General features: G+C 45.1%; 1 protein-coding gene across 1 annotated transcript in view; it reads left to right on the top strand.

Annotated features, from left to right (window-relative positions):
- Window positions 1-12,500, top strand: part of LOC310796369 (AT-rich interactive domain-containing protein 5B-like) — a gene marked incomplete at its 5' end in the record, with an annotated part of 92,610 nt that overhangs the window by 29,876 nt on the left and 50,234 nt on the right. The window contains 2 exon segments of the mRNA XM_083658559.1: window positions 9,695-9,753; window positions 9,756-9,927. Of these exon segments, the coding sequence (XP_083514685.1) occupies window positions 9,695-9,753; window positions 9,756-9,927 (231 nt within the window).

Consider the following 12,500-nt stretch of genomic DNA (forward strand, 5'->3'; position numbering starts at 1 on the left):
GCCCCTCACTGCACTGCCCCGCCCCCCCCCGCACTGCCCTGCCCCTCACTGCACTGCCCGCCCCGCCGAAATGAACGAGCCACTTTACTGCTTTGCTATAATTAAGAACAGGAGCCAACATGCATGGAGGGCTCTCTCTCCCTCTCTCTCTCTCTCTCTCTCTCTCTTTCCATATTACTCTCTCTCTCTGTCTCTCTCTCTCTCTCTCTGTTCTCTGTACAGTTTCAATAGAACATTTCCTCTGGGTGTTAGTGCCCTTTTGTGCGAATAGATTCCCTTTGAAGAGTTCGTACACAGACATGCCTTGTGAATGTAAAAGCCTCGATATCTCTTCAAGGGCTGTGCGTGCACGTGCGTGCTCGTGCGTGCACTGTCGCGCGTGCACTGCACGTGCTCGTGCGTGCTCGTGCGTGCTCGTGCACGTGCCCGTGCGTGTGTGAGCACAGCTTGCAGCTGATATCATGAGCAGAGGAAAGGCGAGTCGGTGCCTGTGAGCGATGCGAGGTTGACGAGTGACGGCTACTGAGTCATTTTGCAAACACAGTGTGTTATGTTATGCTATGTTATGCTATGCGGCTCCACTAAATGAATATGAAAAATGATCCAGATTGCGACTCCCTTTGAACAAAATCAGCACAGTGTTGTGAGTGTCGCTGACATGCTCTGTGATCACTTTGCCTTTGTGTTATTTCAATATAGTGATTTATTGATGGAGCAGCTCATGCATGATTAATGGCACTTTTTTTTTAGCTGAGCACACACTAGCTTGCGATTAGTGAGTAATGTTATATATAGATATATAGATAGATATAGATATAGATATATAGATATATCTATATATCTATATCTATATATATACCGTATATATATATATATAGATAGATATATAGATAGATATAGATATATAGATATAGATATAGATATATACAGTAGATATATAGATATATCTATATATCTATATATAGATATATAGATATATATCGATATCGATATATATAGATAGATATAGATAGATATAGATATATATATATCTATCTATATATCTATATATTTATATCTATAGATATATATAGATATATATAGATATATATCTATATCTATATAGATATAGATATATAGATGGATATAGCTATATAGATATAGATATAGATATATATATCTATATATCTATATAAATGTTATAGCACATTTTGTTTTATATCCGGACAGTGTAGTCACTCACAGATTTATCAAGCTATGATTCACGCAGATGAATTGAATTTGTTTCCTTGTTTCATCTCATTTTCTCTTCAGAGGAAACACAAGGTCGCCGTGACTCAAAATGTGATCCCCCCAAAACACACCGTTTCATTGGGTGTCGTTGACAGATGCTGTTCGCCTTTATATTTGGTCAGGTTTCAATAGCATGAAACCAATAAGCCAGATCGAGCGCCTGCTGCTGCTTATATAGCCCCCCTCTCAGTGTCAGCTCCCCTCAGCCAGGAGGGGGCATGCAGCAGGAGTGTGCCGGAGAGAGAGAGAGAGAGGAGAGAGAGAGAGGAGGGAGGGAGGGAGAAAGAGAGGGGAGGGGGAGAGAGAGGGTGGGGGAGAGAGGAGAGGGAGGGGGAGAGAGAGAGGGGTGGGGGAGAGAGAGAGGGAGGGAGGGGGAGAGAGAGAGGGAGGGGGGGGGGGTGAATCAGATATGTTATATATTAGGAGACGAGGCTAAATGGAAACAGGACAACCTCTGAGATCAATACAGAGCACAGGAGCCCAAAGCCTGGAGGATGGAGAGAGAATATCTAACGAACCTCTCTCTCTCTCTCTCTCTCTCTCTCTCTCTCTCGCTCTCTTTCCTTTCTTTTCTCTCCAATTCCCTCCTTTCCTGGTCTCTCCTCTCCTCTCCTCTCCTTCCCCCAATATATTCTTCTCTAAATATGTCCGGCCGGGGCTTTTGGACTTGTTTTATTGTGAGACCACTCCAAGTAAGAACAATCCGATGTGAAAGTGACATGATTAGCCCGGGGTTACAAGCTTCGCCGTCTCCTCGCCAAACCTCACAAAAGCAGCGGGGGATCCAGTAAATTCCTTGGCCCGGGCGGATCGTGTGGAAATGTTGACAACAGCTAAATGTGAGCGGAGTGAGTGATTTAAGCGCCTGACAGATACCCTGAGACTAATGCTTCTCAGCCTCCCCTCTCCTCGCCCTGGCTGTGACACAGAGCTGGCCACGATGAGCACACTCAACCTCCAAACATCTTGTCAGAGCTTGTGGGCCAGTTTGGATCTTGTTGAAGAGCTGGTTTTTGAATCATGTGAACGACACGGTTTTACACCAGTCGGATTTGTGTGTAGCCGCTGCTCTTAGCTCTCCGCGGCGGCCCCCCTCACACACACGCACGCACGCGCACGCACGCACGCACACACACACACACACACACACGCACACACACACACACACACGCTCACGCTGTACAAGTGGATTTTATTCTGGGCTTGTGAAACTTTTGACAGAAATTCTCCAATAAAAGCGCTGTGAAATACAGCAGGAGAGCGAGCTTTTCCTGGAGGGGGCCTTGTTCAGAATTCAGCGCTGTATCGATGATATTTCACCTCGCGTTGCTCCAGCCATCCATCCAGCAGAGGAGGCCGCTTCAACCACAGCTAATGAGTTCCACCACACACCAGGGCGTTTCTGAGACCGCTATTATGACTCGCGATTCATCACACTTGTTATGGACCAAACTGTAACAGAGACGTTATTTCCTCCCTATATAATGACACTAAATCTTTCCTTTTCTTCTGCTATAATAATAAATAAATGTATATACATACACCGTATAGGCTTCACACTCCTCTCTCTCTCTCTCTCTCTCCCCTCCTTAAGGAAAGAGGCAGGTCAAATATCTCGCCCTCCACATCCATCCTGTGTGCTTGACTCAAATAAATGTGTCTGCACTTGGGTTTTGTCACCATCGTGAATCAAATATTGTGCATAATGTATTATGTTGCATTTACTGTATTGGAATAGATTGAGAAGTACGTTCTTACTGTCGGGTGTTTCTCCTGACAGATATAGCTAACGACTGTAGTATCTCATTTCATGCATTTGTGATTGCGACTCTTAAGAAGTAAATACTGCACTCAGGCAGGGAGTAAATACTGTAACTGCACTCAAGGCAGGAAGTAAATACTGTAACTGCACTCAAGGCAGGGAGTAAATACTGTAACTGCACTCAAGGCAGGAAGTAAATACTGTAACTGCACTCAGGCAGGGAGTAAATACTGTAACTGCACTCAGGCAGGGAGTAAATACTGTAACTGCACTCAGGCAGGGAGTAAATACTGTAACTGCACTCAAGGCAGGAAGTAAATACTGTTACTGCACTCAAGGCAGAAGTAAATACTGTAACTGCACTCAGGCAGGAAGTAAATACTGTAACTGCACTCAGGCAGGGAGTAAATACTGTTACTGCACCCAGGCAGGGAGTAAATACTGTAACTGCAACTCAGGCAGGAAGTAAATACTGTAACTGCACTCAGGCAGGAAGTAAATACTGTAACTGCACTCAGGCAGGAAGTAAATACTGTAACTGCACTCAGGCAGGAAGTAAATACTGTAACTGCACTCAGGCAGGAAGTAAATACTGTAACTGCACTCAAGGCAGGAAGTAAATACTGTAACTGCACTCAAGGCAGGAAGTAAATACTGTAACTGCACTCAAGCAGGAAGTAAATACTGTAACTGCACTCAGGCAGGGAGTAAATACTGTAACTGCACTCAGGCAGGAAGTAAATACTGTAACTGCACTCAGGCAGGAAGTAAATACTGTAACTGCACTCAAGGCAGGAAGTAAATACTGTAACTGCACTCAGGCAGGAAGTAAATACTGCACTCAGGCAGGAAGTAAATACTGTAACTGCACTCAGGCAGGAAGTAAATACTCTAACTGCACTCAGGCAGGGAGTAAATACTGTAACTGCACTCAGGCAGGAAGTAAATACTGTAACTGCACTCAGGCAGGAAGTAAATACTGTAACTGCACTCAGGCAGGAAGTAAATACTGTAACTGCTCTCAAGGCAGGAAGTAAATACTGTAACTGCACTCAGACAGGGAGTAAATACTGTAACTGCACTCAGGCAGGAAGTAAATACTGTAACTGCACTCAGGCAGGAAGTAAATACTGTAACTGCACTCAAGGCAGGAAGTAAATACTGTAACTGCACTCAGGCAGGAAGTAAATACTGTAACTGCACTCAGGCAGGAAGTAAATACTGTAACTGCACTCAGGCAGGAAGTAAATACTGTAACTGCTCTCAAGGCAGGAAGTAAATACTGTAACTGCACTCAGACAGGGAGTAAATACTGTAACTGCACTCAGGCAGGAAGTAAATACTGTAACTGCACTCAGGCAGGAAGTAAATACTGTAACTGCACTCAGGCAGGAAGTAAATACTGTAACTGCACTCAAGGCAGGAAGTAAATACTGTAACTGCACTCAGGCAGGAAGTAAATACTGCACTCAGGCAGGAAGTAAATACTGTAACTGCACTCAGGCAGGAAGTAAATACTGTAACTGCACTCAGGCAGGGAGTAAATACTGTAACTGCACTCAGGCAGGAAGTAAATACTGTAACTGCAGTCAAGCGCAGTTTGGATTAGATCTTTTTCCTGCTGCACTCGTGTTTTTATGTTCCGTTGTTTGACTTGATCAAAAGCGTGACTGTGCTGTTACAGAAACAGTACGAGAGCGAGCCTCAAAGCTCTGCTGTAACTTCTCCTCTTTGCTGTTTTGTTCTTGTAAAAAAGCATGTTGTGAGAAAGTGGTGCTGGAGGAAGAATCATATCTCTGCACTCGTGTGAAAGAGTTTGCGTGTTTTTTTAAGACAATCAGCAGATGTACTTCTTGTCCTTGTTCTTTTCCCCCCCATTTGTTCCTAGGATTTCATCAACAGCACAAAAACACACTGCAGTTATGAATAAAACAGTTATTTCAAGAAAACTTTGGTCAAAACAATATCTGAAGCATATGATTTATATTAAGTCATATTTCTCTATGAATCAAGACAGAACAAGACAAAGCGAAGGCTGAGTCATGTCTTGCGTAACTGCGATGATGGATGTCATTCTGAAAGGGATTCACATAGTCACATGGTGATCTAATATATACTCTGTTTTTACTGTACGATATGATTGTGTTATGTGGTGTGTTACAGTATATTGAGTGCTGTATTGACTTGCTGGCCGTTACCCTCAGCTGTCCTGTAGCATTTACGGCCGTGACACCATTGTAGTTTATGAGGTCAGGAGCTTTACAACACGTTCTCAAAATAATCTGCTGCACCACAGCTGTTTGATACCAACAGACTACACCGCTGTCCCTAGAGGACTGCAGGGGGAGGGAGGGAGGGAGAGAGGGAGAGAGGGAAGGAGGGGGAGAGAGAGGGAGGGAGGGAGAGAGGGAGAGAGAGGGAGAGGGAGAGAGGGAAAGAGATGGAGGGAGAGGGAGGGAGAGAGGCAGAGAGAGGGAGGGAGGGAGAGAGGGAAGGAGGGGGAGAGAGAGGGAGGGAGAGAAAGAGGGAGGGAGGGAAGGAGGGAGAGAGAGGGAGAGAGAGGGAGGGAGAGAAGAAATAGAAAAGCAATAGAAACAGATCCTGAGAAATGAGGGAGAGAGACAGAGAAATTGCGTAACTCGTTCTCTCAGGGCCGCAACCAATTAGAATGTTTACGTAAAGATAAGGACGTCCTTTATTTGGAAAGGTCGTGCTTTATGAACAAAAGGAATGTACGTTACACTCAATGTACATCACACACACACACACACACACACCACACACCACACACACGCGCACACACACACACACACACACACACACACACACACACACACACACACACACACACACACACACACGCGCGCACACACACACACACACACACACTCGACACGCACGCTCACACACACTCGACACACACACACACACACACGCGCGCACACACATTCGACACACACACACACACACACACACACACACACACACACACACTCGACACACACACGCTCACACACACTCGACAGACACACACACACACACACACACTCGACACACACTTACACTTACAGCGTCTTTGTACAGTTCTTAATGCCCTGCGGCTCTCTCTGCAAATTGAATGTAATCAAGGTAAATGTAGTGAGCGTCCTGGGGAGAGAGAGCAGGTCTGACGGTGCTCGCTCGCTCGCTCGCTTACAATAAAACCCTGACATTTGGAAACAAAGCCCCTCCTCTTCCTCCCAGCTGTAATTGCATTCGACAACTGCTGCAATCTTTGATGAATGCGTGGCGAAAGCGTGCGTCTGTGTGTGTGCATTTGTGTATGTGTGTGTGTGTGTGTGCGTGTACATGTGTGCGCGTGTGTGCGTTTGTGTGTACAGGCTACGGTCGTGTGTGTGTGTGTGTGTGTGTGTGTGTGGTACACCGTATCATCTGAATGGTTTGAATCATGTCTTTTGAAGCTAGTCGTTGGAGTATAGTGTATAGTGTATATTGTATAGTGTATATTGTATAGTGTATAGAGTATAGTGTATAGTGTATAGAGTATAGTGGAGCTAATTCCACTGATTGCGCTGAATCCAGCTGCTGTAAACACATTGTGAATGTTGACCTTCCTCCTGTTTCTTCTGCACATTTCATTGTTGTTATCTGCTGCTCTCATGACTCACTGTGACTTTCCTTTGAATCTGGAATCCTGCTCGCAATATAACAGCTGAGCACACCACAATATAACAGCACAGAGCACACCACAAGCTACAACTGTCTTTAATCCATCCGTTTACGCTGTATATGTTGCCTGTGGAGGCAAGCAAGGCCAGCTAGTTAGCCACTACACATATATTAGCATCAGCATGCTAGCAGATATTAGCAGTCAAAGTTAGGTCTGGGCTTTATAAAAGCAGACGACACATTAAGTAATTAGGCTAATATAAAATGTAATCTTTTTTCAAACCATGTGACTTTGCTTGATCAAACCGTTGAACCATGTAGGTATTGTTTTAAGCGTTGAGAGAAATATGAGCTGTGTTAACCCATTGATACCTGATGCAGCATTTGTGTGTGTGTCCCTTTAAGACGCGGTTCACGGTCTTAAAGGGATACACACACAAATGAGGGATATACACAAAAATGCTGCATCAGGTATCAATGGGTTAATTCAAACCAGCAGTCATCCTCTTGGACTTTTAGTCTGGTTTATCTCATTTAAAGTGACCTCTAGAACTATTAAATACAAGTAGAACATTTGACATATTTTATGATTGAATTCTCAGGAGGAAGGACCAGATTGATCAAATCATAATATGATAGGCCAGGCCTTCATATGGTTTCATATGAAGTCACATTATACTATGACTTCTGTTCTGTTAGTGTCTGTATACATCATTTATACATCTTACTCATATAACTGGGGTGGCCGTGCGGGCGAGAGAGCGCTGCAGTTCAGCCGGCGAAGGCAGCGGGGGGCGCTAGAAAGGAGCACGCTCAGTTTCTAGTCTTTATAAAGACTACGGTGTGGACTGTAAAGCAAGAATTCAAATTTAGCATGTGTTGTTGTATTATCTCATAAATGATTTGGTAACTGATTTGTCTGCAGCAGGTATGAAGGCGTCCATATGTTTTTATGGATTATAGAGTGGACTGTAACAAGGTCAGCAGGCAGCTAGCAATCCACAGGGCCACACACACACCACGACACGCGCACGCACGCACACACGACACAACACACACACACACACACACACACACACACACACACACACACACACACATGTGTCACTCACACACACACACACACACACACACTGTCACACACACACATACACACACACACACACACACATGCACACACACACCTCTGCCTGTGGAGAAACTCTTTCACACGTATTTTCGAAAGCGATGCATCAGATAGAGAAATTGCTCCCGAGGATTTTCTTTCAGCTGGCTTGTTAAAGCCTGTCAATCTAAATGGTGTTTTCACGTGTGATTTCTCTGAGCACAACAGCGATGATGCATCATGCAGCACGTGAAGCATTCCAAACATGCACCCCATCATGAGGGATGTGCTCAGCGGGCATCACCGGGTGGCTGCTCAGCGGGCATCACTGGGTGGCTGCTCAGTGGGCATCACTGGGTGGCTGCTCAGCGGGCATCACTGGGTGGCTGCTCAGCGGGCATCACTGGTGGCTGCTCACTGCTCATTGAGTTTGTTGCTGAGCTGTATGATGTCTGCGGGGGAGGCTGTGAAACTGCCTCCCAAACTATTTCAGCCTTCGTTGGAAAAGGAATGAATGCCCCTAAGTGTTGTTTTGTTTTTAATCACATTTACACGACATGTTAGCTTTAGCTTTAGCTGACACCGTTACCCAGGCCGACTTACAATGAGCAGTAATATGAGCGCTAGAACAAAGGTAAACTCTAAGATAAGCAAGCGTCGGATGGCAGCCAGTAGTAATGTGTACAAAGTTCAGAGGCAGAGCGCTCTGGTCTGAGACTGATCTGTGTGATATAAACAGCTGCAGGACAAACTGAAAGGGAACACTTGGATTTTCTTTTCACTATTTCTTCAGTTCATCAACAACAGTGATGATGAAAGCTGATGTTAGCAACAACAGTATCTACACAATTAATTACCGGTAGTTTACATCACTCAGTATTTTGAAACAGCATCAAAATGCACGTTTATTGCACATTTCTTTTATTTCTTTATTTGGACATTTTCAGTATTGGATGGATATGAAGTTCTCTCCTCTCCTCTCCTCTCCTCTCCTCTCCTCTCCTCTCCTCTCCTCTCCTCTCCTCTCCTACCCTCCTCCTCTCCTCTCCTCTCCTACCCTCTCCTCTCCTCTCCTCTCCTCTCCTCTCCTCTCCTCTCCTCCTGTCTGCCTCATATCTGCCTCCTCTCCTCTCCTCTCCTCTCCTCTCCTCTCCTCTCCTCTCCTCTCCCCTCCCGTCCTCTCCTCTCCTCTCCTCTCCTCTCGTCTCGTCTCCTCTCCTCTCGTCTCCTCTCCTCTCCCCTCCTCTTCTCTCCTCTCCTCTCCTCTCCTCTCCTCTTCTCTCGTCATGTAAAACTAACACTGCTTATCCTTCCACACCATTGAAAAGCAGTACATGTGCATAGTAGTTTCTCAAAGCATTTTCTGTTTAAATCCTGTTTATGGATGCAAACTTTAATAATTTTCCTTAAACAACCACGATTAATCGATGAATCATTATGTAAAACAAACAGCTTTTGACAGAAAGGAAATACAGAATGTGGGTTTTGACACCTGTCTCTTTAGGCCTACTCAACTCAACCAAGCACACTCTGTATTTCAACATTGTTTACAATGAATATGGTTAGGGTCTATTTGGGTGTAATTCTCCTCACTGGACTTTTTACTTCCTTGCTTGGCTTTTTTCTTCCTCTATGGTGGTAAAATAGCACATAGCCTGCATTGTCGATTATTCAATTAATATGTTTGGTCGATCAATTCTTAACGGCTAATAACTGATTGTCGATTAACCATTAACATCCCTAATCCTGTTCCCATGTAGACTCACTTGGAAGCCCGTCTCATCTCTGTGCGTCCTAACTGTGCGTCCTAACTGTGCCTCCTAACTGTGCCTCCTAACTGTGCGTCCTAACTGTGCGGTCCTAACTGTGCGTCCTCTTGTTTGCAGGCCAGGAGGAGGACGGCCGGGGGGTTCTGGTACTGAGCTACCCGCAGTACTGCCGCTACCCCGCTCGGTGCTGGCGCGGCTCCGGGAGCAGCCGTCGTCTCTGCTCACGGACCACACGGTGCTGGCGCTGGGCGGTATTGCCGCGCTGGGCGGGAACACCCGGATCCTGTACTGCCGGGACACCTTCGAGCACCCCACCCTGCTGCAGAACGACAGCATCTGTGACGAGTTCGGTGAGTGTGTTCAGCTTAACCAGCGCCTCCATCCAAAGCTTCAGATTAGTAACCCGGGTCGACCGTGTGACCGCTCACTTGGAAATGGACTTCCAACAGACAAAATATTGGCTATATTTGTTTTTCTTTCATTCTCATCTGAAATATTCAATGATGTCCTTAAAGTGACTCTGGCCATTTGTGTTGGCCTGCTGTTAGTGGACTGTATAAACCTTTGGGCCATTAAGGCTCCATTGTGTCAAATCCCAGAAACTGTACTTGAATCCATTGAAAATGGTAATGAGCTGAAAGGCTGCCTCTCATGAAGAAGACCATCATGTCACAGAGGAAAGGTCTGAACAGACACACAGCCCAGTGCCTTTAGGAGGAGTTCACATGAAGATGAACATGCGGGAGGAGGGTCTTTTCACTGGAGCAATACTGTGCACTGATATTTGTGCAGACCGTGCACATATTTAAAACATGGTTCATACGTGATGTTTTATAATAGCTGTATTTACTCTACTGAATATGAGGAGTTCCTATTCCAAGTCAAAGCTTTAAAGAAATCTCGTAGCTGTAACTTGTTATTTCTGACCTGGATGTGTAGAGCATTAGGGCCTGTGTCCACCTAGCGTCTTTTCATCAGCTCCGGCGTCTTTTTATAGTTGTTTCCAATGGGGGGGAGAGCATATGCGGGCGCACACGGACGTCTAGAGAAAGTGCGCTGCGCCCAGCGTCTATTTTCGCAGCGCTCCGGCGTTTTTGTGCGCCCGACTCCCAGCGCTCCCAGCTGAAAAGATTTTACCTTTTCAGAAAGACGCTGGTGTCGGGTGCTCCTTTTCTGACAACTAATCATATGGAGAAACTATCACAAGAGATACAGACAGGCTCAATTGTGAGAGCAGATTGGCTAGACTTGTGGTGAGTGTTGAGCTAAATCACTGTATGTGTGTTGTTAGCTATTGTTAGCTGTCAGCTATCAAGCTAGCTACCGCACTGAGCTAACGTTACTTTCAGACTGCTTCCTTGCATCTTGTGCGCTGAGATCAGCGCTCCCCAGCGCACTTCCAGCGTTTAAACGGTCAGAAAAAGAAGCTAGATGGACACACGGCCTTAGGTTGTAGTTTGTAGCTTGTGCTTTGGTTTTCCTTCAGATGTTTCTGATCGAACCATCTGCACCTTCTCACACTCGATAGTCCAAATGAATTGGCTCTGCAAACAGAATAGGCCTCTGATCAATGGCTCTTCAGTCGACTTAATTGAGGCTGAAATGAGAATTCAATATAATACTTAATAATCGGCGATCATTTACTAGTAAGACTTTTCAATAATGAATTTCATTTCACCCCGGGTTGGTTTGCCCCCGGAGGGCTCGTTCTGTTTACGAGCACCAGTGACCACCATTCAAACACCTCCGCCAGTCCCTCCTTACGGGAAGCATTCTGTGGTTGGAAGTGAGGAATTCTGAAGTGCTGGAACACGTCTCTATCTGCCATTCACAAGACTTTCCCTGTAGCACACCAAAGCCACAACATCTGATCCACCTTTGAAACAAAGCAATCGTGTTCTTCATCTGTCTTGATCTTTCCGCTCGTCCAGCAGCTCAGTATAGCTCAGTGGAGGAGAGAGGGGGGTTTGTGACATTCACAGTAACGACTCCTCTTGGTCAGAAGTCATTGTTTTTCTTTTCCTGTACCATTTGCCAGTGGGTAAAAGAGCCTGTGAGGAGAGCAGCAGAGGTGAGAGCAGAGGGGGAAAAGGTTTTTTAGGCGTGTAGGAAAACTCTGTTATGAATAGTAACGCTCACATCCTGTGGCTGCTGTTGCTCATTCACTTGGCTCAATAAAGCCATTCCTCTGTGAGCCACATTCAAGCTAAAGCTTTATTCTCGGAGCCGGAGGGAATTCGAGGTTTTTACCCGAGGCAACCGGAATCCCTCCCTAATGTTATTCACATCATGTTATTCACATCGAAGGTTGTCCAGTTAGAATCATACCTTTAGTTCAATTACATCAAGACACACATCAATTACATCAATGCATACATCAATTACATCAATACATACATCAATTAATTGATGTATGTATTGATGTAATTACATCAATACATACATCAATTACATCAATACATACATCAATTACATCAATACACACATCAATTACATCAATACACACATCAATTACATCAATACATACATCAATTACATCAATACATACATCAATTACATCAATACATACATCAATTACATCAATACACACATCAATTACATCAATACATACATCAATTACAATGAATTACAGCTCAGTCACTGATTTGTTTCAAAGCAACAGGGAAGTCATTGCCATCACTCTGCAAAGTTCACTAAAGGCGGCTCTGCTTCTTATTCACACACACACACGCACACACACACACACACACACTCATGCACAAACACACAGTGTATGTGCGTCTGTGTGTGTCTGCGTGTGTGTGTGTGTGTGTGTGTGCGTGTGCGTGTGCATGCATGTGTGTGTGTGTGTGTGTGCGTGTGTGTGCGTGTGTGTGTGTGCGTGTGCATGCATGTGCGTGTGTGTGTGTGTGTGTGCGTGTGC

This window comes from Poromitra crassiceps, assembly GCF_964638095.1.
Source record: "Poromitra crassiceps genome assembly, chromosome: 22".
Classification (NCBI taxonomy): Eukaryota; Metazoa; Chordata; class Actinopteri; order Beryciformes; family Melamphaidae; genus Poromitra; species Poromitra crassiceps.